The sequence below is a fragment of the Buteo buteo genome, chromosome 5 (genome assembly GCF_964188355.1).
Source record: "Buteo buteo chromosome 5, bButBut1.hap1.1, whole genome shotgun sequence".
Classification (NCBI taxonomy): Eukaryota; Metazoa; Chordata; class Aves; order Accipitriformes; family Accipitridae; genus Buteo; species Buteo buteo.
The window spans coordinates 4,198,186-4,225,138 of record NC_134175.1 but is presented as its reverse complement, the minus strand read 5'-3'; the positions used below and the strand labels follow the sequence as shown (position 1 = coordinate 4,225,138).

The window sequence follows — 26,953 nt, the reverse complement described above, 5'->3', positions numbered from 1 at the left end:
CAACTTGCACAGAGCATCTTACCTGTCCACCCTGATATGGAGAACAGCCTGCTCCCTCTTCTGCTCAGAAGCTGCTTACCTACTTGAAAGCAGTTGATCGGCTCTCCCCTCCAGTGCCGTTCCTCTAGATTGAGCAGCCATGGCTCTTTTGGTCTGTGCTAGTTTGTCATTGATTCTGGCTTCCAGGACCAAAATCCATGCTAGCAATGGATCGCTACTGCTTTTCAGATTGCATTTTTCAGCCTGCTTACATGTGTCCGATGCCTGTTGTGCTGACCGTGTGAACGATGAGGTGGATAATCTCCAGCTTGCAGGTACCTGGGAAAGGCTTTTGCTCTCTGGGCAGGCTGGGGTAAGGGTTAGAACTGCTACCTGCTGAGCGGGCGTGCAGGGAGCAGCTTTGTTGGGATGGCTCTTCTTGGAGCCCTAACACAGGTTTTGGGCAGTCAGTACCACCCAGTTTGCGCTCTGCTGGTGTGATATCTGTAAAAGGCAGCGTGTGCTGGGAGTGGAAAACAGCTGCCATTTGGTTATTCCGTGGACCGCATGCAGTCTGCCTTCCATGGAAATTAAATTCTTTCCCACTTTATCTACCGGATATATCCTGTTGTGAAGTTTGTTTGGTGTTTTTATCTCCTGTAGTCCATCTTTGTTTTGGAGCCACTCAGTGGAACATCAAAGGCTGGATTTTCCCACCCACTTACTCGGGGAAGTACGCAGCTGGCTGAGCCTAGGGGCAGTGCTGCTTTATGGTAAAGCGAGAGTCTCCATTGGAGCAAGTGCCCGCTTCGCTTCTACATGCACTGAGGGATGTTGAGCAATAACCCAGGCCAACCTTAAAGGTACTGACAGAGTCTCCTGGGCAAGGCTTCAAACCTGGGAATGTGAGAGAGAAGCTTCTGCCTCCAGAAGTGGCTCTAGTAAATAGAAAAAAAAGAGGGAAAAAAAAAAAAAAAGGATGTCTGAGTTTAGACCCCCATCAAAGGGATGTGATCACTTTCTCAGGTCTTGCCTGAGAAATTCTTGGCCCCCAGATCAAATCGCATGTCCCGATGGCAGACTGCACGTGGACCCCTGTGGGGTGAGGGCTGCAGGTGCCTGGGCACCCCTCAGCATCTGAGGGCACTTTTTCCTGGGGAACCATCGGAGCAGGTTCCTCGGACCTGGGGCCGTGGGGGCTGGCACTGCCGAGCCTGGCAAGGGCCACTCGCTGGAGAGCCCATGCGTGGCAGGATCCTGCTGCTTATGGCTTCTGAGGGACCACCTGGATTACGAGGGATGGATGGCAAGACCCGAGAGGGTCTTACAGACCCAGGGTGGTCCCAGCTGTAGGCAGCAGCTTTCCCGTTGCTGGAGAGAAGATGGGACTCTATTTGGACCGAGCTGCTTGGAGTCGGGATGCTCTGGGGTGGTGAATGGTGGCTGGCAGATGGGCTGACAGGCTTGGATCCCTGCCTCGCCTCACCTCACCTGCGGGGAGACATTCTTCTTGCATCTGCTCATCAAGCTCCGTGCTGGCTGTGGTTCACCTGCCACCTCCTTGGTCTTTTTCCCGGGGAAGGAGATGAGATGTGCTCCCTATGGCAGCCCAGGCTCAAGCTATGCAGCTGCCGTCGTGGCGTTTTCCCTCAGTTTGCTTCCAGGCTGCTGCCGCAGGCAGGGATCGGGGGAGCCGTGGCCCGTTTCGAGGGGCTCTTAGCCGCGGTCCTCTGCCTGAGCTGGGGAACGAACCAAAAAGCCTTTCCAGCTAGCTAATGCTGATACTGCTATTGTTATAAGGCTGTGATTCCAGCTAAAAACCAAACACCCTGCTACTAATGGCTTCCTCGCAGAAGCCTGGGAGGGTGCTCTGTAGGAGCTGGCTGTCTGATGTGGCGCAGGGTAAACATGCACTTCCCAATCTCACACCGTGTGGTTTTTCTTTTCAGATGAACTTGGTTTTTTCTCTCCCCAAGCGTGCTGAATTCTCATCCCCTGGGAGAGGAGCTGTCTTGCTCCCTTATCCTTCCCTGCAGCGTCTCGCCACAAGTTCTGATCTTGCTGGGGCTTTGACGGCTCCCTGGTTTGCAGGGTGTTTCTCTCCTTGGCAGGGCAGTTCCCAGGCCAGCTCACGTTCCAGGCTTTATTTGCTAACAAACTGCAGGAGTTATTTCGGAGCTGCCTCGGTGGGATGAAGGGTATAGCCACACATCTTGAGCTAGCCTGTTATTTTAAAGCTGCCATTCCTTTTGCTGCTGCCCTGGGCAGCCTTGGAGAGGTGGTGTGCTGCAGACAAGCCCAGGTACCTGCTCTGCCTTCCTTGGGGTAACACCTTATTTGCTCAGCAAAAGGGAGAGAAACAGCAGCTTTCCTGGTGCTCGGTTGTGCTGCAGCACTCACTACTGTGCTTGCACAGCCGACGTAGCCCTGTACAGCAAGCTCTCGAGTGCTCTTTGGGGCAAAGCGCGAGGAGTCCGTCTGTTTTCAGCAGGGTTTCACAGCAGCATGGGCAAATTGAGTTGGACAGAACACGACCCTTCCGTTTGTGGGCGAAAGTGAAGCTGGTAGATAGAAATAGCTCAGGGATTTGTTAGTGGATGAAGCTTTGGTTGCCTGGGAGCATCTCTGCTTTGGATTCAGGCTGGGGGGGGGGCATATCTGCCAAATTCCTCCTAAACTCTGCCTTCGTCCCAAGCTTCCTACCGACACCAGCTGATCTACTTCATGCTCTTCTGGCTCATGAGAACCCTTGCCTGCTGAGCTCAGAGCTGCTGGCTGGAACCCAGTTCCCAGGCACTGAAGCAGGAGGGAATCTGAAGAAACCCAGGCTGGAATTGTTTTTCTAGACTGATAATTTCTCCCAGACAGCTCTCAGTTAGACTCCTAGCCAGCTGGACTTGCACTTTCTTTGCCCAAGGGAGTCTTTTCTAGATGTGGATGTGCAGCCCGGCTCCCTTGAGGCTGCGAGTGATGCTTTCAGCAACGTCCCATCCTGCAGCTCTGCTTGTGGCATCTGGACTGAAATGCCACGGAGCCAGAAGGGAGCGGGGCAGGGCTGGTGGGAGAAGCTGGCTGTGACTGGAGGGTGCGTGGATGGTGATGTGTAGCCCTGCAAAAGCTGGAAGCATCCTCTGCTCAGGGGTACAGTTCTGGGAACAGCCTTGCCGGTGGGAGTATAGGGTGTGCAGTGTTGCCTTCTGCATTAAGTGTAGCTGCTCTGAACTCCTCTCAACTTGTCATCACGCCCACCCATGTGCTACTGTCGTGTGGAGTCCAGTGCAGGAACTGCAGGTCCATCTGGATTTAGCCCTTCTTCCCCACATACTCCTTTTCCACGGAGCGGAGCGTTGCCTTTTTGCTTCAGGCTGGGCTTTTACAACTCTGCCTACAGGAGAGCAGCCAGAAGAGCGGAGGAAACAAAAGGAAAGAGATGCTTTAGGATGGCAGCCGGACCATTCCTGCTGGTGCCAGGCTTGTGGGCAAGCTGCCTCTGAAGGCAGGAGGTTGTGTTCATGCCCCCCAGCCTCCTGCCTTCCCACCTGGAGGGATGGTGGCTGTACCTGTGTCATCTTGTGTCACCTTGGCGAGCGTGCTGGCGTTCTCCCGCAGAGCCTGGCCCTGCTTTCTGGGAGCATCACGCTTGGCAGGGGCGGCTGGTGGTGGTACTGGGAGCGCTGGGCTTTCAGGTGCCCAAAGGGAGCTGCCCGTTCCCAGCTGCGTGTGCTGTTATGCCGTCTTTGCAGAAAGAGGAGTGTGTGATTAAATGCTTTCTTCCTCCCCAAAGTGAGGATGTGGGACATCCCACCCCTCTCCGCCCAGCTGAAGCGTGGGAACCCTTTGGAGAAGTGCTGCCCCCGGAAATCGGTCCCCCCCGAGCGGGTCGGTGTCTTTCTGCCAGAGGATGAAGAAGGGAAACAGCAGTGTGGAGCGGAGCCCCTGCCCTGTGAACCGGGACAGCGAGCCTCCAGCCCCTGGGGACCCTCTGGCCATCGCATCTGTCGCAATATAGAGAAAATACTGCTCTGGGGCTTCTGTTTCCCTAGCGGAGTCCGGTGGCTGGCTGGCTGGCTCCTTCGCACATATTCCATGCCTTTTGCTCCGCTTTCCAGCGGGGGCTTTTCCTCCCCCGCTGCAGAGGTCTGGTCTCTGACCCTCTGGACGCAGATTTCCGAGGACTGGGCTGCAGAGGACGGGTGCTTTCTGCACTGCCCTGGGTTAGGCTGTCTGTGCAGAGGGGTCCCGGGGGTGCGCATCCAGCCACTTCTGGGCGAGCGAGGCAGTGGTTCCCGTCCTAGGGAAGGAGAGGGAGGACACCAAGGGGTTAGGCTGCTGGGGCTTTTATGCAGGAGACCCCACTTGCCTCTCGGAAGGGGAGGTTTGGGAGGTCCCCGCTGGAGGCATGCACTGGGGGAGGAGGAAGGATGCTGCCATGGCTGTGGAAGGGCACTGGGGATGCACACAGCATTAGTGGGACGTGCGCCGTTTCTGCAGGAGGACACCTTGCTGAGGGACCTCAGTCGGACCGGCACGGCGGGAACTTTGCGCAGGGAATGCCGGCTTTGTCAAAGGGAATTTCTGTTCCTCCTCCTGGCCACCCTGCCCTGTGGCTTCTGTGCTGTATTAAGTGGGGCATAATGGGACTTAAGCGAGGTGGGATTCCGGAGCTTTGCTCCCTGCTCTGCCACACGGGCTGGCCTCTGTGCGGCACCTCGCTCCCAGGACGGTCGTGGTTCGCAAAAAACGTACGGCCCGGAGTCCTTGGCAGAAGCGGCTTCGCCGCGCCTGGCCAGCGTGCAGCTCGTGCCGGCACGTGCCCGTCTCTCCGTGCGTCACTGCCTTATAGCACGGGACGTGAGATAGCGTTACATCTGAACGTATATCCATGTACTCTTCGTGTCTCCAGCAGTTGGTGGGGCTGGGAATCTGCGCTGCCGCGTCTCCTAAGTACAGCCCGCGCTGCCACGCTCCTCCGAAGCGACAGCCGGTCCTCTACCAGCGTGACGGCGCGTATATGAGGATAGAGTTGAAAGGAGCTGGCGCTTGCTTGAAGCCTGCCTCAGATTAAAGGCTTTTCCTTCACAGTAAATCTTGCATGTCTTACATCTTAATGTGTTACATTCTTTGCCCCGGAGCGGGGCTGGAAACCGGCCACTGTAACGCTGACCTGTTACGGGAATCGCGCCTGCGTAGGATGTGGGAGATCCGGGTGTCGTGCTGGATGCTGGTCCCAACTGGGATGGGAACCAGTTGGCCTCGCAATGTGGGAGCCTTGGTCAACGGGACGGGCAAAAGTCACGGCTCGGGCTGTGGAAGCCGCGTGGTGAGGCTGCGGGGTCTGCGTGGCGCTTAATGCCCGTAGGGGACAGATAATTGGCTCTGCCGGTTCGTTTCAACTGCGTCTTAACTTGTGCGCGCGTTTCGGGCGTTCGGTGGTTGTTTGAAACTAATCCTAGCGCTAGCTCTGCATCTGTAGCTAATGGCAGTTTAACACCAGTTAACAGCCTTGCAGTTCAGACAGATGGTCTGACTACGCTACGGGGGTGTCAAAATACAGGAATAATTGTTTACAGGCAGAAAACTGCCTACGTGGGAATCAACACCCCAAATTTATCGGCATGTGTTCAGAAGGAGCCCGTGGCCTCAATCAATGAAGGATGCGTGCAGTGGGCTCCCTCTCCCAGAGAAGGGGCTGTCGGAACAGCTTAAAGACGGGAGAATCGTGGGGCTGGAGAAGGGAGAGCTGTCACCTGGCCTCATGGGGCAAGCAGCGTGACCTGGCCAGGCTGGCGGGCACCGTCCTCCGGCTCCCAAGCGCCGTTCTCCTGGAAAACAAGCGCTTGGAGGGCGAGATGCTTTACGGTGGCACGACGGAGCGGGGGCCCCCCGCTTCTGCGTATCGTGGGGACGGTCGCGGGCCAGGCAGCAGGTGAAGAGCGAGAGAGGTGGCTGCAGGAGCGCGGTCTCTCCTGCCCTGCCTTGGCGGAGAGTAGCAGGGCACATTCCTCTGCCCTGACTTCAAAGGTTGTTGCTGCATATACAGAGCCCAGCAGCCTTGGCAACCCTTGCCGGCTAGAGCGTTGGCAGCAGCTGTTTGCTGCTGTTCCCCGGCTCTGCTGGGCTCTCGCTGCCCTTTTGGCCTTACGGCTTTGGGAGAGATGCCCGCTCCCTCGCTACGGGAGCCAGGGTATGTGCTGTGGGGACGTGACTCTGCTTTCCCCAGCCTGCTGCTCCCAAACCCCTTCCAGGCGGTTTACGTTGGCGTCTTTTCTACCTGCTCTCTGTCCTGTCCGCCGTGCTGAGCTTAGGGGAATTTCGGGGTGCCTCTAACCCGCGTTTCAGTCTCGGCACCCTTTTGGAGGGGTATCTCCTCATTCGCCAAGGAGGGAAGCTGCAAGAATGACACCCTCAGCTTAGGTCCTTATGTTAAAATAGAGCAAGATGAACCCAGTCCCAAGGGCATACCCACTGGTAGGATGGGATGTGGCCCCTGATGTAGAGCACCTTTACGCCACACCATAGTCCCATAGGGACACGCTGCATCTTTATGGGAGGAGCGGACAAATAGGTGGTCACCTGAAAGAGATAGCAAGGGGACTTATCAGGGTTCGTCACTGCTTTATCAGGGCTGGGGCAGGATCAGCAAGCGCAAGCCTGAGTCCTCCTCCACTGTCGCTCCTCTGTGCAGTTGACAGAATTGTGTTTGTTCCTGTTGCTTTATATGCCAGCACTGGGCGGGGAGGGGGTATTGCGTATCGACAAGCAAGCTGCTCCCTTCAATCCGGAGCAAACCTTTCTCGTGCCTACCGTTTGCATCCTTAGGTCGCCTCAGGCGAGTCCCTGATGTCCCGTGGTTTCTCCCCTGATTTAAGCAGAGCAATATCCCTGTGTCTCCAGGGGAGGGTGAGAGAGAGAGAGCTGGGTTGTCCGGAGTGCTGGTGGAGGTGTTGGGGCTTTTCCAGCCCTGGCTCCTCGCCCAGCATTTTCTGAGCCATCCAGGTGACTTCAGCTGCATAACCCTGTCCCTGTGCTGGGAGCATTGCTGCAGCCCAATTAGGAGATTAAAATCTGCTATTAGGAAATGAGGCTGATGCAGTGTGGGCCAGCGGTAGTTTCTTGTTTTCAGCTCCTCCAGCTGATTGTGGCTCACTGCCTCCCTCACGTCTCCTGAGCTTTGTCCGCCTGATCCCAGCTCTCCGAGGGAGTAAGACTCTTGTAATAGTTGTGCATTCCCCCCACGGGGCGTTTCAGGTGTATCCATTGCAGCAGAGAGGAAAAGGGGTCTGACTGCGTTGTACGGAACAGACATTATGGGGAGGTTGTAGAGGAAGAGGTGGTAATGGAATTGCCAGCAACAGCCTTCGGAGGTCCTGCTAGCCTTTGCCGCGTAAGCTAGGTGTCTGGTGCGCGTGATAAAGCAAGACAGATGGACCTGGGACCTCTAGGGCAAGAGAGTCTGCTTACTTGCTCGCCTCTGTCTCTTTTTCTCTCTGCCAAGATCCCGTGTAATACCCTGGCTGCCGCACTGCAGAGCGCATGCCTTCGGCACAGAGAGGTCTGAGGCTTTGTGGAAAGCTAGCGTGAGGGGTGTTGCCAGAAGAGAAAGAAACTTGGTCGCTGCTTTCTTCCTCCCCATCCTCGCTGTGTGTGCATCCTTCAACTACTCCGTGTCCTGGGCTGTACCCTTGGCAGTACCCCTCCATCCTGGCAGGGCTCCTGGTAGATGCCGCTTGGATGTTTCTTTGGCAGATGGGTCCTTTTCCCTTGAGGTGTGTCACCCATTTCGTACTGCGCTCACCGACGTTACCCAGCTGTGCTTCTCACCACCGTGCCCCTTCCCTGCCACCAAGTACCTTCTTTGCGTGGGTTTTAGCGGGTACCTCCTTCCTTGTCTGGTTGGCTCAAGCACTGCTCGGGCATCTCCCCTTCCTGGGGAAAGGCAAGTGCTCTTTTGCCGCTTATTCTGTCTGCTTTCCCCTTTATTGGGTTAACTTTTGTTGCAGCACATGGAAAAGGAGGTGCGGGAGGACTCGGGGTGCTCCACAGCTTTGTTCTGTAGGGGCCAGGCTTGTCAGCAGCGTGGCAGGAACCGGGGACTCTGCTGTCCTCTGTGCGGCTGATAAGGCTTATCTGCCTTCTGCTGTTGTCCCTGCAGATCCGCAGGGGTCAGGGTTTCTCCCTTGCTTTTATCCAGGCTGTTCTTCATGGGGCTTTGGTCCGGAACGTTTCTCTGGTTTGGTGAGGGGTGATGCTTTGCAGGGCTGCTCTGGTGGGGCGCTGGGGGTGAGCCAGAGTGGGGTGAGGAGTCAGACACAGGGGCTGGCTGAGCACCGTGACTCCTTCCTCGCCCTGACTCCGGCAAGTTTTTCTCCACGGCCAGTGGAACCAGCCTGCGCTGCCCAGGGAGGAGCGAGGCAGAGCAGTTCTGCTTGGCAAGTCTGGGGGCAGAGTTTACTCTGGTCTGACCGACTGTTTTTGCTCTGTTTTTTTTTTTGTTTGGTTTTTTTTTTTTTTTGCATGTGCTGTCCTCTCCCACGTGGATTCTGGATTATTCATTACTAGGTAAGAACAGCATTTATCTCCTTTCTTGGACTGAAAGTGGGGCAGGGAGGCTGGGACGCATTTGGTCTTGACACACAAGGACGCCTTGTGTGATGGGAACTTACAGCTTCAAGGGAGCGGAGTATGTGTGCGTGGGAGGCTGATTACTTGGATCAGGCTGTTCCTGGGCAGTCACTAGCCCAGCCAGCGGCGAGCACGTGTGGGTGCCTGGACGGCTTCTCGGTGTGGAGGGGGCTATTTTACGTGGGTAGCAAGGGTGAGCAGAGCCCACGGGGAGAGGGGGGCAGAAAGAGCACGTCCTGTTTGCCCACTGCCACAAAAGAAACTGCCTCTGCCCCTTTCTCCTTGTTGTTAGAGGCGTGGGGATAAACCTTCCGTTTTGCAGAAGCAGGATGGGCTGTGCCCCAGGATCAACTGCTTGGTTAGGCATCAGTGGCTGGGGAGGGATCAGGAAGATGGAGATAAGGGTACCCGGAATGCTTTAAACTGGGGGCTGTCTTTCTCCTGTGTCTCTGCACCAGCAGCCACAGTCGGTAGTGATGCTTTCCATCCCAGGAAAGGTGACAGGTCTGGCTTCTCTCGATGCTCCCACGTTCCCACTGCATGACTGGGACCCACACCAGACACCCTTTGTAGATGGACTGAACCTTTCTTCTCTGTTTGGTTTTAAATCTTCTATTAAAAAATAAAAATAAATAAAAATCTTGGCCTTCTCGGCTTCCTGCTAGGACCATTAATGCTGTGTGATCGCAGAAAAGAGCCCGGCTTGTCTTCCTGGCCCTCCTGCGGGCCGAAGTGATGCAGAGCCTTTTGAGTCCTGCAGAAGTTCTGCAGGAGAGCATGTTAGGGGCAGGCAAGAGGAAATGCTGAGAGTTGCAGGACTCTGAAGCAGAAGGGAGCTAGTGCTGTGGGATCCTGTCAGGCTTTTGCTTTGTACCACCGGCAGTACGTTGGCTTAGAGAAGTAGGGGGGAGGCAGTTTTTAATGAAGCTTATTTTGGTTTTTTCCTTGTTTTACCCCTAAGGCTCTGGAGTGGGCAGCTACAAGTCCTTCACTGAACCTCACTGCCAGCTCTGCTGGCCTCTGTTGTTGGCCCCAAACCTGTTTGCTTGGAGTGACTGGCTGCCGCTTCTCTAATCCTGCTTTACCTGGCTGTGGGCTCTTGTGCCATGCTGTCTTCCAGCCTGTTTCCTTTTGGGCTAATGATCCCTTACAATAGCCCTGTTTGCTCACAGCATTTTGCAGCTAGAGACTGTTCTGCATCCTGGCATCTGTCTCTTGGATTTTGCTGTAGCCTTAAGAACATAGCGTACCTGGAAAGGACTATAAATCCCTCACGGTTTGCTACTCCTGGTCCAGAAGATCTCATGGTAGTGGGAGATGTCCTGTGGGTGCTCTCCTCCCAAATGCTTGTGCGCTAGACCTGGCCTGTCTTGGTGGATCAGGGAGGAGATGCCCTGCGAACCGGAGCCCTCCATCCTTGCCTTGTGGTTCTGCCTTTTGCCTGGTCTCCTGAGCCTGGACTCATGCTGTAGTCCTCGGCCTTGGCACTAATTGCTGGGCACAACAGCTGTAGTTTGGTCCTCGTTACATCCTCTTGGAAGAGGGAATGTGCTAGCCCTGCTGTGAGAAGAGAGCCCTGAGGGTGAAGGCAGCCTCTGCCCTGGCTCTCCTTGCAGCTGGAAGGGCAGTTGTTTTCCCTGTAAGGGTTACACGAGAATGAGCATGTGGCTAAGCAAACGCTCAGTGCTGGTATTACTGCTGGGAGCTTTTTGGAGCATCTGTCTGTTCTGAAGTGCCAGCTTGTTCCTTTACCAAGAGGAGAAAAGGGTCAGCTTATGCTTAAAAGGAAAGTGTGAGGTTAATGGTCAGTGCAAGTGCAACATTCTCACTCCCTGATAACTTCCCTTCTGGAAACAAAACCCACGCGGGTTTGACTTCGGTAAAGATCAATAGGCTTTATAGAGGCTGTTCAAAATCTTCGGGGTCAGTTGGTCAAGTGGGGTAAATTGGGAGAGCTTTGCCAAAGGTTATAACACTTAATTGGTAACAGTGCCCCCAGTCTGGCGCTGTGATTTAATAGGAAACCTGACCCTCTCCGTGCAGCCGCTGGAGCCCAGCTGTGCTGGGAGAGCAGTGGCCTGGGAACGGCTGGCAGCTGCCGAGGGTGCTGCTAAACAGCTCTCGCAGAAAAGCCCAATAGGGTTTGATAGCCTTGGCAGCATTTTAAGAGCGCTAACGCCAGCTCTAGCCTGTAATCTTTTTCCGGTCTCTGCCGTTTTCCTCGTGTGTGTTAGGTTATCCGATGGCCTAACCGAGGGCCACCCCTCCTGCATCGCAGATGCTCTGGGGAAGCACGTTTTGGCCTTTTAAAGACAACGTGGAGCCTTGCAATTGAAAATACTGATTTCTAAAAAATATTGCCATTCGTCTTGGGTTTCCTGGGCTAGGGTCGCTCTCTTCAGGAGAAACTTAATTGGATGTGGCAGTTCGCTGTTAGGAAGGAGCCGGGCAGCTGTGGGCTGAGGCTAGGACCGGGAGTGAGCCAAGCCCTTCGCTGTCGCTCCGGGAACGGGGTGCTTGCTGGGTGCAGGACCCCCGAATCCCCCTCTTCCCCACGGCCGTACCAAGCCGTGCTCCCCTGCCTGCTGCTCCGGGGGCCACCTTTTTGCTCAGGTGCTCCCGCAGTGCTGTGGTCACGTCTTCTTGCCAGAACCACGGCTTCCCGGAGCGCGGCGCGTTGAGAAGGACCTTGGCCACCGGCATCGGGCATCCTGGAAGGGACTGTGGTAGTAGTGCTGTCCTTGAGATATGTGTCTGCCTACTGCTCTCTGCTAGAGGCTGGCTTACGCTGGAGGGTTTATTTGGATCCCTCCTGCTGGGAGATGCAAGACTGTTCATCTACGAAGTGCCGTGCCCATCGGTGAAGATGCGAAGCGAAGCAGAAATAGCTGGGGAGGGAAGACACCGCTTAACTAGTGTGAGGAAGGGGTCAAGGGAGCTGCCTCGGTGCAGGAGCCCGTTATCGTGGGCTGCTGGGACGGGAGGAGTGGTGGGGAAATGGTGGAGCTTAAATGGGTTGAAGGAGGTAGGGTAAATGCAGGCTTTGTGCCGGAATCAGGTGGGAGTCGGATTAGTAGGCTGGCGATGGGGAGTAGTGAAGGATGTTATTTCAGGGTCTGCATTAAACAATTAAAAGGGAATTTTCTTTAGCCAGAGAGAACGGAGTTAAATGCTGTGAACGGAGGCAGCTGCTTGTGCTGTCTGCCCTACATGGGACTCTGGCAGTGACAATTCTCCAAAGGGAAAGAGAATGAATTTTAATGAAACCTTGAAAGACTTTAAATTTTCATGTTAACGTCAATTATTCAGGACAGTCGAAAAGCAACCTTAAAGCTTCATAAAAAGAGAGGAAAAGAAGAGGCCAGTTTGATTTTTTCTTTTTTTTTTTTTTTTAGATTAATTGATTTGCATTTTGTTCCACTGCAGTGAAACATGGACGTTTTAAAGACACTGGTGTTGGTTATTGCTTCTGACAGCAGTGCTGAGGAGGAAGGATATTAGGAAATGAGTTATGTACTGCCTGGGGCATGGTAGAGGTACCAAAAGAGCCCAGTGGGGCAAAAGACTGTTGTCAAGGACACTGGGGCAGTATCCATACTGGGCAGCTAATGGGATTGCAGGCTGACTGCTGCACTTGCTGCTGAGCCCAGAAAATTGCCTGCGTGGGAAGGACCCCGTGTGCTTTTAGCCTCACCAGTTCCCTGCGACGCTTCTGTTAGCGTGTGGACTGGATGTCCCTGGCTGGAGGCAGGGGATGCAGTCCTGGCCCGAGAAATGCGTTCGCACTTTCTGACCTAGGAAGGGATGGTATGAGCCAAGGCACGGCTTGTACCCAGCGTGATGCTTGCCCGTGGCTCTGTCCTTCCACAAAGGGCGGCAGCCAAGCGGGGGTACCTCTGCTGTGGTGGGCTTTCCAACCCCGCTGAGGCTGAGCATCCCTCCCAGCAGCTGAGGCTGAGCCCGTGGAAGCGGCCGGGATGGCGAAGAGGACAAGTGTGTGGTTCCATCGCCTCCCGGCCAGAGTGCGAAAGCATCGGAGCCGTGTTCAGGCTCTCGGCTGGGTCTGGTCTGCCAGGGCTTAGGTCCCACTAAGACATCCGTGGGTGCTGCAGGATGGCACCTTCTGCCTCTCCAGGGATTTCTAGAGGGAGCAAAAAGCACCTCTCGTTACCCAGCCCCGCGTTCAGAGTGCCACGCTGCGGAGAAGGAGATTCCCCCGGGGACCGTGCGCTCAGGCTTGGCAGCAGCGAGCGTGAAGAAAGGACCGGCAAAACGCAGGGCTCTGCCTGCCTCCCGAGCCTGCTCCGCGCCGCGGGGTGGACGGAGCTGTCGGTCGTGCTCAGGCGGGTCCTGCTGACACGCAGCTTGCTTTTGGCGTGGGGTCTGCGCCCGTGCTCTGCCGTGACCCCGTCTCTCGCTTCCGATGGCCCCGGCGGTTGAAAGCATCCTCAATTCCCACCGATTTCAGCAGCCTGACGCGCTGCAGCCTTGGCTCTCTCGGCTCGTGGAGGGGGGCTGCTGTGCATCTGCCCGTGCCCATGGGCCTCGCTTGCGCTGGTTGCACCGCTCGCTTCCTCGAACAAGGCGCTCGCTTCTTCTCTTGGTCCTGTGGTCTTTCTCATTCCCCTCTCAGTAAAGCCCGGGGCATCTGTCTGCATTTCTTTTTCGGATCCCCAGCAGGCTGATGCCTTGCCTCCCTTTGAGGGTGCCCCACTGGTGCAGAGGGGCTCCGTAGCACAAACACATCTTTTATTCCCTGCTGCTGAGAGCTGCCAGGCCTGGCTCTCTTCCCAGAAAGCAGTGCTAGTTTAGAACATAAGCAGCTATTGTCTTAGCCCTGGAGACTGCGATCTGAGCTCTGCTCGCATTGCGGGGGGAGAGGGGATGCAGCATGCTAAAGGGACTCGAGAAAGGAGCCCAAGGAATACGGGAGATTTGCAGGCTCTCAATTATGCTCTTCTCACCAAAAATAATGCGGGTGCCTACTCCTCCTCTGACATTCGAGTCGCTCTTCCACCCTGTCCCTGGGGGCGGCTGTTACAGTTAGTTTATGTCTAGCAAAGACTGGGTCCTTTGTCTTGCAGAGGCTGGAGAAGGAAATGGGGGGGGAAGAGAGGTCCCTTCTCCTGGGAGTGTACCCCAGCTGGGACTGGGGTCCCTCACGCTACCCCGGTTGTAGGGATTTGCATTTGGGACAGAGAAATCGCTTAAGGCACGGACTCACCCATCTCTAGCAAGGTGACAAAGTGGGCAGCGGGTAACACCCTGTCCCGTTCAGCTTTGTACCCCCATCGCTTCTTCCCCTCGCTGAGGGATGCACGGGGAGGTGATTCTACTGGGAGCTTGGAGCACGAGGTGCTGCTTCCCAAGGTTTTCTGTCTCGGGATAATAAACCACGAGTCCCTGAAGCAGGGGTTGTGGGTCTGTGTGCCAGCTCAGCCTCCCTGGGAGGGGATGAGACCGGCTGGGTGTGCTGGCTGCTCAACCGCTGTCTGCTTCCCTCTGTGTTTCTGAGGCATGATCAAAGCTAGTGCTGTGTGGGGCGCAGGAAGGCGGAATTATGAAGATGGTCGGCTATAAATCAGAGATTCTGCCTGCGCTTTTATTTGAAGAAGTCAAAATTCAGCCCAAGAACAAAGGGATGATTTAGTCAAATGACTAGGTGGTAAATTGTCACCTGGCGTGGGAAACTTGTGCAGCACGGGGAAAATAATGGCTCTTGATGCCACAGGGACTCAGAGGGGCCGAGGGCTGGGCAGAGGGGGTCTCGGGTCTCATGTGGTCCCTGAGGCAGCTCATGGCTATCCTGCCTTGTTTTGGGTCTCCCTATTCTGGAGAACAGAAATAGCTCTGCGATTCTGCGCAAGGACCTGATTGACCTGTTCTTAATTGTGTCTTTGGCTTTGATTTGTTCTGGGTTCAGCCCTGTAATCCAAGGGAAATCACTCCACAGGTAAAATTACAAGCAGGGATGGTTGGGTAAGGGAAACCTAGAGTCCCTGCCAGATCCTCTAATCAGCCTTGAGTTGCAGGGAAGGAGAAGAGTTCCTGGAGTGTCTGGTGCCTGTTTTCCCCCTTATGAAAGCAGGGAGGGTGCAAGGGAGCTAATCACGAGGCTATTTCACGAATCATTTGGCCGTGATGAGCCACGCTCCAGAAAGAGGGTTTGAGATGCTGAGTTTTTTCAGCTTAATCTGCTGGAGTGGTGATCCTCTGCCACTCAGCGGGCTGATGCCTGCAGCCAGCCCAGTCTGAGTAAACTTTCTCTGGCTTCAATAAAAATGTTAGTGTAGTAGAGACTCTGCCCTGTGGGTTTTTTCCTCCCCCCCACCAGTGCATCCTGGTACCCAACCCACGGCAGCTTCTTAAAAGTGCGTTTGGTGGTGGCACAGAGGGGAAACCTCAAATCCTTGCAAAGCAATTACTGCTAATGAGACACTTCCTACACATCTGGTTTCAATTCTGGCTGTGTTTTGGGGACTGTTCCTCAGAGCTTGGGAATAGAGGAAAGTGGGAAAATCCCTGCCTCCTCTTCTCCCTTCAGCAGCACCCTTCTCCCAAGGTGGCAGTTGGGCTGCTCATTAGCTCCCATCTTGCTTGCCAAACCTAAACAATTAACACGCAAAATTGCACCTCTCCAGGGAGGCTGAAATTCTTCGGCAGCAGCAATTATTGGATGCTGATCGCATGCCAATTGATTGATACGTTTTTGAGAGCAAGTGTAATGCGCTTAATTAGTGTGTAATTTACAAGAGCAGGGACGGCTGGATGCCCCGGACTTAAGAAAATTCCCGAATTAAGCGCCAACTGCAAGGAAAACGCAGGCATTTTCTTTTTTTTAGCGTGCGATCGCTTGGGTTTCATTTCTTTGCGTAGGGATTGACTTGTCAAATTGATGGAAACTGTCTCTGGCTATTCTGGCTTCCCCCAGCTCCTTGTCTCCGTCACCGGCCGCGGAAGGTGCCGCAGATCTTGCCCATTCCTGCAGGGCTGAGCTGTCAGCCTGCCCGACGGCTGGCTGGCTCCCAGCACCACTCTGCCCATTGCGGCTGGGAGGTGGGTGCCCGAGTACCCCCGGCTTTCGGTGGGACCTTGGCACCCAGGCCCCCAGCTCTTCCAGAGATCCCACGCTGGCCTTAGGCGGATTAGGTAAACCCGAGCCACAGGGCTTCATCTTTAGTTTCTGACCGTTCAGATCGGGTCTTTGTTTGAATGCAGATTTGCGTGGATCCCGGGCCCCTTGGCTGCTGGTTTTGGCAGCAAGTGCCTTGTTATCTCAGTGCAGAATGTGGCCTTGGAGCAGGATGCAGAGAAACAGTAGGGAGGGTCACGGAGAGAGGGATTTCAGGAAGTCTGTGTTGCTTTTGTGCACCGAGCAGCGGGAAGGTGGCGTGGGAACCCTTGGCTGGTTTCCTTGGGAATGAGACAGTCCAACCTGGATCTGACTGGCAGGCTTATCGGCGACGTTAGTGCGAGGGCAAAGAAAACACTGTGCTGTTGGGGTTCTGGGATCCATCAGGGATCCCTCTTGGCCCCTCAGAGCCCATCTCTTCTGGCTCTGCAGGCGGTCCAGCTTTTTCCCATGGGTGCACTGTCATCTGACTTGAGTGGGGGATGCTGGTGAACAATATCCACTCCCCAGTGCCCTCCACTGGTTCCCGCTTTGAAGGAAGACTTGAGGAAAGCCCCTGCCCTGCCTAGAGCCCTGGGGTTGAGCCCACGTTCGGTTAGCAGTTATCTTTCTGCAAGACCATCTTACAGGACCTCTTCTTCAGGTTGGGATCTCCAGGCAGGGTTTTCCCAGAGGACAGCTTGCCTCGGTGAGTTCTTCTGACCCGAGCAGCAGGGAAATGGTCCGGGATATGCGTTGGTCAAGTGTCTTGGGAACTGAGCTATCAAGCAGGAGATAGTTCTGGCCTCGCAACAGCTGCGTCGGGCGACTTGTCCAAGTCGCATGTGGTTTCTCAGAAGCACCACTTTTCATGACGTAACGGCTCAGCCCCTGGCAGAAGTCAAAAAGTATGTACTGGGTGCTCCGGAAGGGTAGGTCTGCTTTGTTCCAGCCACGGCTGCATGCCTGCCCTGCACTCCCCAGGCATGGCACAGGCACCAGTTTCCTCTTCTGCATTGCTTCTCTGCAAAGCTCGGGTGTATTCCCCCGCTCCGAGTGTGTTTCTGTCCAGGAAAACTTTCCACAGTCAAGTGCCTGACCTTGGAACAGAGCCTCCCTCTCTCCTTTCTTTTTTGTTTTATTTAATATATAGTAAAATAAACTTTTTTTCCCCCTTCTTGATGTTAACAGCTGCTTCATTGAGCCATAGCACGACGAAGGGAAAAATCAAAGCCCAGTGAAATTTGCTGGAGTTGAAAGGCAGGTCAGGCTCTGGGGTTACTCATCTCAGTTGCGCTTTTGTTCTAAAAACAAGAGGGAGAACGTGTGTACCCTGCCGGAGCGGCGTGATCTCCCGAACCTTAGGAAGAAGGAGCAGGAGCTGCAGGGTGGAAGCTCGGCAGGTCAGCGTGTGTGGGAAGGTGCCGGGGTGTCCGGGACACCATCCGGAGATGTTGGCGCTGGAGCAGCGCTGCGTGGGTGGGTGGCTGTTGTTGCTGAGCAGAAGAGCGGTCCGGGCCGCTTTTGGCTCCGAGACCTCCGTGAGTCACAGGCGACTTCTGGCCCCACGGGGTCAAGCGGTCAGTCTTGCTGTGGCAACGCCAGCCTGAGTGGGTCTGTTTCAAGTCCCTTAACCCTTCTGGGATTCTGTTCCCTACCCATAAACTAGAGCTAGCAGCACTCACGGGGGACACCGACCTTTTTTTTTTTACACCCAGCCCTCATCCCATGTGCTCTTCCCCGCTGTTCTGCAGCCCAAGCAGCCAGGTGGGATTTGGGCCCGGAGCAGCACTCTTGTCTCTCGTCCTGGTGCTAAAAAGCTGCAATTCCCATTTCCTGAGGGCTGCAGCACTGAAGTTGGCAGCTCGGCGGGGGTCTTGGCCAGGCAACTTCATCTTCTCTTTGTCGCCATCTCGCTCCTTCTGGTTTTCCCCTGACTCTGAAAAGCAGCTGCTGTTCCAGTCCCAGTGAACATCAGGTTTTGGCATCTGCATATGAAAGCTTCAGTTGCTATCGAGCGGCGGGCAGGCAGTGACACTTCATTACCCAGCACAAAGCCCCAGCTGGACCCGAGGGTCTCCCCACCCCAGTTGGACCTACCTGCAGGGGTACCTTAAAGAAAAGGTGCTGCTTTGGGAATGCACGTGGGAAACGAGCTTTTGCTCGACCTCTGCCCTGTGCGCGCTATAGACCTCTGCCACTGCCTTTCTCACGCAGTGGCCTTGGGCATGTCACTTGTCCTGTGCGCGTTAGGCAACGCGGTCTGGGCTGCGGCGGAGGGATGCGGTGCCCTGCCGGCGAGCGGGGGGGGATCCCTGGGGTGCCAGCGGCTGAGGGACCCCCCCCAGCAGTTGGGTGAGAAGTGCTGCGTGCGCAGTAAATGATGCATGACCGAGCGTTGTGCGGTGGCCGCTGCCAGGGAGCTGCTGGCTTTCTGCCACGGTGCCTGAGGTGACCAGGCTGAGCTGGGTGAGCTGCCTTACGCCCACACGGCAAAGGCAGGGGACCCGAGACTTCCCCTGCTCGATGGGAACGGCCCCCAGAATACGCAACGCCTAATGACTGCCCGCGCTCTGTTCCCTGCAGTGACTGCCCGTCTCCCACGCTGGCATTCGCATCCTTTCCTTCAGCGCGGGGTTGCGGTCGAGTTGAATCCCCTGAAATCAAAGGACAAAAGGTTGTGACGGAGACAGTGCAATCCACATAATTTTAATTTAGAGGTATTGGATCAAAGGAAGGGAGGGAGTGCTGCAGTCCTGCAGCCAGACGTTAATATTTCATCTGCACCAGAGCTGGCCATGGGGTCTTGGCTTTCATTTCTGTTTTTCTTCCTCTTTTTATAAATTAAAATCCCAAAATAACTGCGCTGCTCTGGGATATTTTTAAGCTGTTTTTCCCCTCTCCCTTTCTTCCCTCCATCTCCCAACAGGTTATAGCTGAGAGGGCTCCCGGTTGCCAATGGAGAAGGCTGCACGTCACTTCCTTGGCATGGGGCCGTCTCCAGCCCTCAATGCTCACTTTGTTTTTCCCCTAATAGTCACAGTGAGCTGTCAGGATTCTTCACAGTGTCACATCACCCACGTCCCACAGCCCGTTGTGGGAGCTGCTGCTAACGTGGCATCCAAAGCATGGGGGAAGCCTCAGCACCCCTCAGCCCGGGTACCGGGGCAGCGGGTGAGGGTCTCTGGTCCAGCTGCATCCTTATCTTCCTCCTCTTCCATTTCCTCTGCTACATGGCCCAGCACACTCCCCTTCCCTGGGAAGTCGCCCACCTCCGTCCCTTGCATCCCACCCGTCTGTCCGTGCTTCCCCTGGGGCTCCGTGTCTGTCCTTTTTCAGCAGCCTTTGAGAGTCCAGCCTGAGAAAAGCACATGAGAAGCACTGTGTACTGCAAGCTCCAACCTGCTCTTAAATATCTAGTAGCTATTGCGTGGTCCTGTGAGGAGGCAGAGTGGTCCGGGTGGAATAGAAAAGAGGGGTTGAGTTGCATTTCACACTAGGAGATGCCCATGTCCTGATGGGACAAGGACCTGGCTGTGAGAACAGCTCTTATTTCCATAGGCATCTAGAATGAATACTATAACGGTTGCAGGACTTCTATACTGCCCTAGATTACTTGCAGATAAATAGGCTGTGCTCAATAACAACTGTTAAAATGCTCAGCTGTTTAACTGTTAACCTTCTCTTTCATCGTGTGGGTCGGGGACCTTGTTTCATCTTGTGCTCTGGTTTCCTAGACTTCAAAAGTAGTTCCTGCCCAGGTGATGCATTGGGATAGGAGGTATCAAGCTGCGATGGTAGAGGATGTGCCCCTTTGAGTTGAATGGGAAACATCTGATCCGTGGGAGCCTGTATTGGGAAGCTGGCGTGGCTGCGGATAACTCCAGGCTTAGCTCCTGAACATTTCCAAATTGTGAGTTTGGTTTCAGAAAATCATCTGTTGACAAGGCAACCCACGAAGTTTCACAGTTAATGCATGTTGGCTTCCGAGTCTTGGCTGCACTTGTTACGTTCTCCAGGACCTCCCTTAGCCGTCCTTGTAAGGAAAGAGTGCAGGCTTCTCCGTGGATCAAATCAACTGTGGTATCTAACCCAGCATGCCTGTGTTGTCTGGCTGATAGTCAGCAGTGAGTGCTGAGATGTTCCCAGTGGGGTTTTTGTTGTCGTTTGCACCTATTTAGTGTTCTGGTTCTGGGGCTCTCTGTTTCTCCGTTGTTTTGCTGTGCATGATTTAGGCTGTTGCAGTGTGCAATATCATTGGTAACATCAGGATCCTGCTGTTTTCTGGCTACCTGCAGATTTGGGACCCCATCGTGCCATGAAAACACATTTAAACCGATGGGCTTAGAAGGTGGGGATGGAAACAAACTCAGAGGGGACAAGCGATGTTCCCGAAAATGAGGGTTACTACTTGAAGAATTGGGGTTTTACTGGGGAAACCGCCAGTGTGTTGCTGTGTTGGAAGCGAAGGTGGCAGTGGCAGTCCTGGTCGTGCTGCCCTCTCCGCACCCGGTCCTTCGCAGCCACCAGCGCCCAGTCCTGGGCCACGCGTGGGTCCCCAGAGGCACGGCTTGGTGGCCGGGCCATCTCTCAGTGCCAAAAACACCCATGTCTGCTACACACGAGCTGTTGGTTTTCTCCTGCTTACTCTGTGTGAGAATTAGGATTGCTGGGCCAGGGATAAGGAATTCCTCCCCAGGACGCAGGTGCCAGCAACCTGGCTGTGATCTTCTGGGGTGGTTTGGGAGCTAGTGCCCGATGCTGCCTGGAAAGGGCTGGAAGGATTGGATGGAAGCTGCCCCAGGTGGTGTCTATAGCGGAGCTTTGGAGGAGGGGGCTTGGGGGAGGGTAGGGAAAACTTTGGGTTAGCTGTCTGTTTTCTTGTTTCTAACTGTTTTGTTCTCTCCTTTTTTTCCTTCCCCTCCCCTGCTTTCTAAAGAACATAGGAAGCTTCTTGCTGGTAAGTGGTGGTGCGTCATGCAAAAAAAATACCATTTTTTCCATCCACCATCAGACTCGTTGGCTAGTCCGTGTCATTCTTCCATCCACCCGGGATGTGCTGGAGCAATAGAAACCTTCTGGAGGTGGGTACAGGCACACCCATCCCCACAGCCTCTGGGCTGCAGAGTGTGCGCTCACCTCAAAGGGAGCTATTGCTTTTAGATCACAGTTTGAAGAACTGCTTTCCCCTCTGCCTCCACGTCGCCCAGCCCCACATTGTTGCCTGGGCTCAATTGGATTCCTGCCGTCCTTGCACGAAGCGAGCGAGAGCTCCCGCGGCACCAAGCCTCTGGAGCGCTGTGGGTGCGAAACTGTGATCTAAGGATATCTCTCACCTAGTGCTTGCCTCATATCCAACTCCATCCTCAGCCTCTCACCTTCACCAGCTTCCTGGGGAGGGTGGGGGAGAGCACTATCCCAGTTCATACTGGAGGTACAACGGACGGGCTCACCCGTTGACCTGGCCTCGGGGTTTTGCGATGCGGGCTGCGCTTGATGTAATTAATGAAGGAGGGCAGAGTGTTGCTGCCAGCAGGTCGAGGGCAGAGGCTGTGCGTGCCCTCTCTCCTGACTGAGCTGTGAAGCTGCACGTGTGGGGCAAACGTGCCGCAGACAATTCTTCTGGGCAGCTTTCTAGCAAAAGCAAGTGGAGGGTGGGCACGGGCCGAAGCCCCTAAAGCGTTCCTGTCCCTGCTCCTTTGGTCCCCTCGCCTCAGCTGCCCCGTACTGTGTCAGCAGTGGCTCATCTCACCCCCAGCTGTCATCCGCACGGACGTGTTGGTTTTTTTTTAAACGGTGAATCCCAGTCATTAAAACAAACCATGTGCGTGCCCTGGCTGATAAGAGCAGCCCTTAGCGGGCGAGGGAAGGGTGTGCGGTGTACATGGCTGCAGGCTGGCTGGGTGCCCGCTTCCCTGTGATCCCCGGTGCTGGGAATCCTGGCATCCCGGGAGCCTCGTGGCCAGCTCCTTTGTTTGGTGGCTGTGGATACAGAGCGTATGTAAGGAAGGCGTTTGGCATGCGGTTGGGGCTGGCAGTTCATCTCACGCCCTCCCCCTGCGTGCACAAACCTTCGCACGCATCAACTGGCTCGGGTTGGAGGACGCGGCAAGCGCGATGCCTCCCTGTGCCGCTGACCCTCTCCAGCATGCCCAGGCAGCCGCCCTGCAGTGGCAAAAAGTCCCAGGTCTGTGTTTGCCACGGACGGGCAGGGGTGCAGAGGTATCAAAACGCTTCTCTGCACCAGCTTTGACTTTGGAGCTGCTCCTCCGCCCACGCTCTGCTCATTTTGAGACCTTTAGGTTCGCTGCTGACCCGCATCCGTAGCTGGATGAGCGGCTGGATTTTTGGTGCGATGTGGGTCGGGATGGAGCTGTGGCCGCCCAGCTAGCCTTGGTCTGGGCGTTGCAGCTGGCTGTGTCAAACCCTGCTGAACCGAGGAAAAGGGACCGGACCAGCTGTGGCTGGTGAGCTGTTTAAAGCTATCGCTGCTGTATTTCCTCCCTGTTTTGTGCCCCTCATTATGTATAATATATAGACTATACCGTGCAGCTCGGGAGGGGTAGGCTAAGGGTTTGCTTGGAAACGTGCCCTTGCTGCAAAGGCGCTGGAGAGGGACCAGAGGGACATAAAAGTTTTATTGAAAGCCGCATACTCTTGGCCTAGACCCTGGTCCGGGAGCAAGGAGAGAAGCTATCCAAGCCGACAGCATCCCCTGCCGGCTCGAGCTTCCCTCATCTCTTGGCCTTGAGATGCATAAACCGAGTCTTGCGCGTTTCCTAGCAGGAGAGCGTTCTGCTCTCCTCCCGGGTGCTGCCAGCAGCCCCGCCGACTGGATGCTGTTCACTGCTTGCAACACCGGCACAAACGTTTTACTTTCAGCTGTGGGTGGCTGACAGCGCGATGGCTGGATGCTGCCTGCTTTCGGCTCTCCCGGGCTGCAGGTGGGCAGGAGAAAAAGGCTCTGGGTTCCCGGGGCTGCCCGCTCCCCCCTTGCCGTGTCCCCATCCAACGTACAAGCCTCTCCGCAGTGCCTGCGAGTGATCTCCGAGCAGGACCGTAGTTGGTCAGAGGAGAGGGTGTCCCTTCCCTTCCTTCCCTTAGGCTCTTGCGGCTCTCCCTGCCTTCCCCATCCAACTGGAGCAGCTGCCCTTCTCCGCTGAGAGCACGCGTTTTTCCTTTCTCTTTTCTAGTGATGTGCTTGAGCTCTTTTCCTTCCACCTTACCGTGTAGCTTGGGGGGGGCTTTGCTCTCCCCAAAGAAGCGGTCTGCACTGGGTTTTTCTGAGCACCACCGCTGTGGAGCTGGGCGACGGGCTGCGTGTCCCCTCCTGCCGCTGCGGGAGGGGACGATGCTGCCGGCTCTTGTCCTGCTTATAAGTCTGGCTCTGCGTGTTCCCAGGAGGCCTGTTTTGCACCGCTCCGCGGCTCTCGCGGTTTGTCTGCTTTATGGGAAGTGGTTAACAAAGCTCTGCCGCACCAGACAGCTTGGACCGGGGCCCGGGGCTGATGCTTTTGTCTGCGGCGGGTGCCGGACACGGCCACGACCGAGCATCTGTCTCGGAGCTGCTCCGTGGGAGCCCTGCGCCCTGCCTTCGTGGTGGGCGCTGGTGCTTGACCGGCACAGAGCTGCATCGCTCGAGGGTGCAGGTGTCATTTCTAGCCATTGCAAGCCGTCTTGCGTGGGAGAGGTGCAGGGAGAGCACTACTTGGCTGCCCTAAGTCAGCTCCTGGGTCAGGAGCAGGGTGAGGTGTCCAGCTGAACTGGGGGCAAACCCACTGCTCCTCTGGGAGGAGGTGGCAGAGAGCTACCGGGTTGCCCGGTGGCGTGGCGTTCAGCTTCTGCTCTCCAGAGCAGCTCTGGCTGAAGGCTGGCAGGCCCTCCTCTGAATATTGCTCCCAGCACTCCCTCTGCCTGCAGCACTTTGTACAGCTGGCATGGCAAACGTGCAAACGTGCTCCTGCTGTCAGGGTATCTCACATTTGCTCAGGGTATGGGCTGGCCATTCCTGCATCGCCCCACTGCCGCTACTCAACTCCTTGAGTGCTGGTCTGGGTGGGCAGAAATTGGGGTGTTCTAGTGAGGTACCTCTGCTTTCATGCTCTCTACGAGCCTGGTTCTCACTGGCACGATGTGTTTTCTCACTGGTTGAGATTACTGGCGGTACCCTAACTCCAGCCAACGCTGCTCTTTGGGGCAGACACAGCGTGAGGCATACCCCCACCCCTGTTGCTGAAGGATGTCATTTATTGTCTGGAAGCACCCCGGTGACAGCTGCTTTCCTGGTGGGAAGGTATCCAGAGCGCCAGGGATACATGCTAATTTTAGTCTGGGTCTTTGCTCCAGAAATGTGCTGTAGGTTTGTTTCATCATTTGTTTTCTACTGTTTTTTCCTATTTGCACCCCCCCGTGTTATCATATCCTTGAGGAACTCTGCAACACCAGCTGATCCTCACGCCCCCTTGCAGATGAACAAGTTTACATCAGCTTGCAAAGCAACTGGTGTATGTTTGGAAGAGGGTTGGCAGAAGTGACGACTTACAGCTCAGCCAACTCAGTCAGCACGTAGAGAGGCTGAAGGCTCGGACCGTTCACTCTCAGCCACTCCAGTAGCCAGGCAAGGCTCTTCCTCTGCCGGAGGGACTTGATGCTGTCTCAGGAAAACAGTAGCCATAGGACAACATAAGTTCAGAGCAGACCGTAGCCCCTGAAACACTTGAGAGGTCTGTTTGTCCCCCAGCAAGGGAGAAGCTTCCCTTCCCCATCACCACTGCCACGCCATGTGGATGGAGATGCTGTGGGCAGCTCTGCTCGGCTCTTGGCGGGAGTGTCGCTCGGCTCTTGGCCGGAGCATCTCTCGGCACGGATGGGTTGGCGAGAGCGGCAGGTGGCGATGTGAGCCTGCTGCAGGAGCCGAGGGCTGCCGGCCGGCTGCAGGGTTGGGGCTGTAGTGCTGCGCGCACCCCACTCCGGACATCCTCGGAATATTGGGAGAACGCAGCCGGGACGGAGCGGAGGGGTCTTTGTCCCAGCGTCACCCTGGCTCATCTCTTTCCAAGCCGGGTGCTGTTGTCGGTGTCGCTCCTGGATGGGAGTCCTGCAGCGGGCAGCTGTCCTGGCAGGGTAGCAAGGCAGCGGGGAATGTGCTTCTCCTGGGAACGATGGAGGAGGAAGGCAGTGGCTGCTGAGGGCGTGAAATCCCTAGCTGGGTGCCTTGGTCTGCAAAGTCCTCTCGGGCTCTGGGTTCAAGCCTGACTGCCTCATTTGGAGCCTGCAAGCTGGGCTCGCAGGGGACAAGGAGTCAGAGCCAGGAGCATGGGTCCCAGCAGGAGCCCAGCAGTTCATGCGAGCAGTCGCCCGGGGCAGCAGTTTGCTTTTGCGAAGGCACAGGATGACGGGGCTGGGTAAAAAGTGTTTGGGCTCCGTGGCTGGAACAGCGGGGAGCTGCGTGGCTTAGCGCCGAGACGCATCGCCTCCCTCCCCTGGGTCACTTTTGCTTTGCCGTGTGTCTGCTTTTGAGCAGCAGCCCTGTGCTTTTAGATCTGGACACCAAGTTCTGCGTGCAAACCTGGTTTTATTTTTTTCTTTTTTAAGCGGGGAGGCAGAGACATCATAAAACCCATATGGGCAGCTATGTGGAAGAGGTGTGGGCTTTGTGCGGCGCGTGTGGGGGAGCATCTCTTAACAGAGGGGCTGTCTTCCAGTTGCAACGCAGCGTGTCTGAAGGCTATGGAGCACAGACCACCAGTTTGGAGAAAGGCCTGCGGTGCTGGGAGAGGGTGACCTGTATTTTCCCCGGGGTGCACGTATGTGGCCTGCTCCAATGCTCCATGCTCAGGCATCCCATAGCGCATCTGGAAGACAGCTGCGTGGTCCGGTGTCGCACGGTAGGAGGGCAAAGTCATTAAGTGGGGAACCCCCCCCTCTTCAGCAGAGGCAGCCCAGCACCCCTTGTCCAGCACTGCCTAGCACGGCTGTTTATTAGGAATGGTGTGAATTAACACCCCTTTCCACTCCCAGCACGCACGCCAACCTAGCCATGAGGCTGGCCACCCCAGCCCCGTCTCCCGCACCGCTCCCTCGTCTCCCGTTGATGGGGTTTAAAAGCTCTTTATTTCCAAGCGCTGCTCAGCAGGAGTCAAGCTGGGTCCTGCCAAGTGTTAAATGAAATAATTAAAATCCCCACTTTCTCCCCCTCCTGCTCCTTTCTCTGTAATGCTGGTAATTAGCCTGTAAAACTGCAGGAGGGCATGGGGAAGGGAGAATGTGCAAATGCCTTCTGCAGGCTCCCTTCTCCTCCTCCTCCTCTTCGCCCTCCCCAGAGGAAGCACAAAATGGCTCTCTAGGTATTGGGTGCTGTCAGATAAATCCCAATTAGCTCCCTGCCAAACAGGATTAGCGAGAAGGGAGCCAGGTGGGGAATCAGCCTGGCAACAGCAGGAGCTGGGGGCTTCTGCAAGGTCTCTAGCTCAGCGAGGAGGGAGAGATCGACAGCTGCCAGTCAGTTCACAAAGTAATGCTGATTTTTGGTGTTGCAGGCTGATATCTGGCAGGCAGAAATGGGGAGGTGAAGGAAATGAAACTGGCGTCTCCTACTGGTGTTACCTCTTACCAAGTAACTGGTGGCTTGAGGGTGAGGGGGTCCCATGAGATGCCTGTGAGCCCCCCCGCATCTGAGGTCGGTGCAGAGGTGCAGGGCAGCGTGCATGGGTCGTGCTGCTCCCAGTGCTGGTGTGCCAGGACCTGCCCTGGCCCCGAAACGGAGTTTGTGTCTCCTGCCAGCTCTTGCTTCAGAAGGAAGAGGATAAAACTACCGTCCTGCCACGCTGAACACTGCCGGCTGCACCCAGCCCAGCTCCTTCAGCCCGTCTGCTGCATTTTGGCAGCAGCTGTGACATCCTCTCTCTGAAAGCCCAGAAATAAACCCATTAATGGCATCAGGCTTCGAACTGGCTGGTGACCACATAGAGGCCTTAATGCATTGAACACTTTCATTTAGAAAACTGGGCAGGGGGGAATATGGATGAGCTCAAAGATAATGTTTTCTTGCCTGTAGTAGAGGAATAGCAGCTGTGTCTGAGGGTGTTAAATTGGCTGGCTCTCCCCCATCCCTCCCTCTTCTTCCCTGGAAGACGCGGTGACTTTCTGCCTCTTGCACCCTGCTGGGGCTGGCCCTCCTCCGAACACCTACAGCCTTAGCCAGGCTGCTTCCCGTCCCAAGGAGGAGGAAAGGGAGAAACG

At 55.6% G+C, this 26,953-nt stretch overlaps 1 protein-coding gene across 3 annotated transcripts in view; it reads left to right on the top strand.

Annotated features, from left to right (window-relative positions):
• AGRN (agrin) overlaps positions 1 to 26,953 on the top strand; it is a 126,113-nt gene that overhangs the window by 26,964 nt on the left and 72,196 nt on the right. Inside the window, exon 3 of one of the 3 annotated variants that reach the window (XM_075027283.1) lies at positions 20,652 to 20,672. The exons of 1 other annotated variant lie outside the window; for it this stretch is intronic. In XM_075027283.1, the coding sequence (XP_074883384.1) occupies positions 20,652 to 20,672 (21 nt within the window). Of the gene's footprint in view, positions 1 to 5,025; positions 5,061 to 20,651; positions 20,673 to 26,953 lie in introns of those variants that run through there. One more of the 3 variants, XM_075027287.1, reaches the window with a different exon arrangement.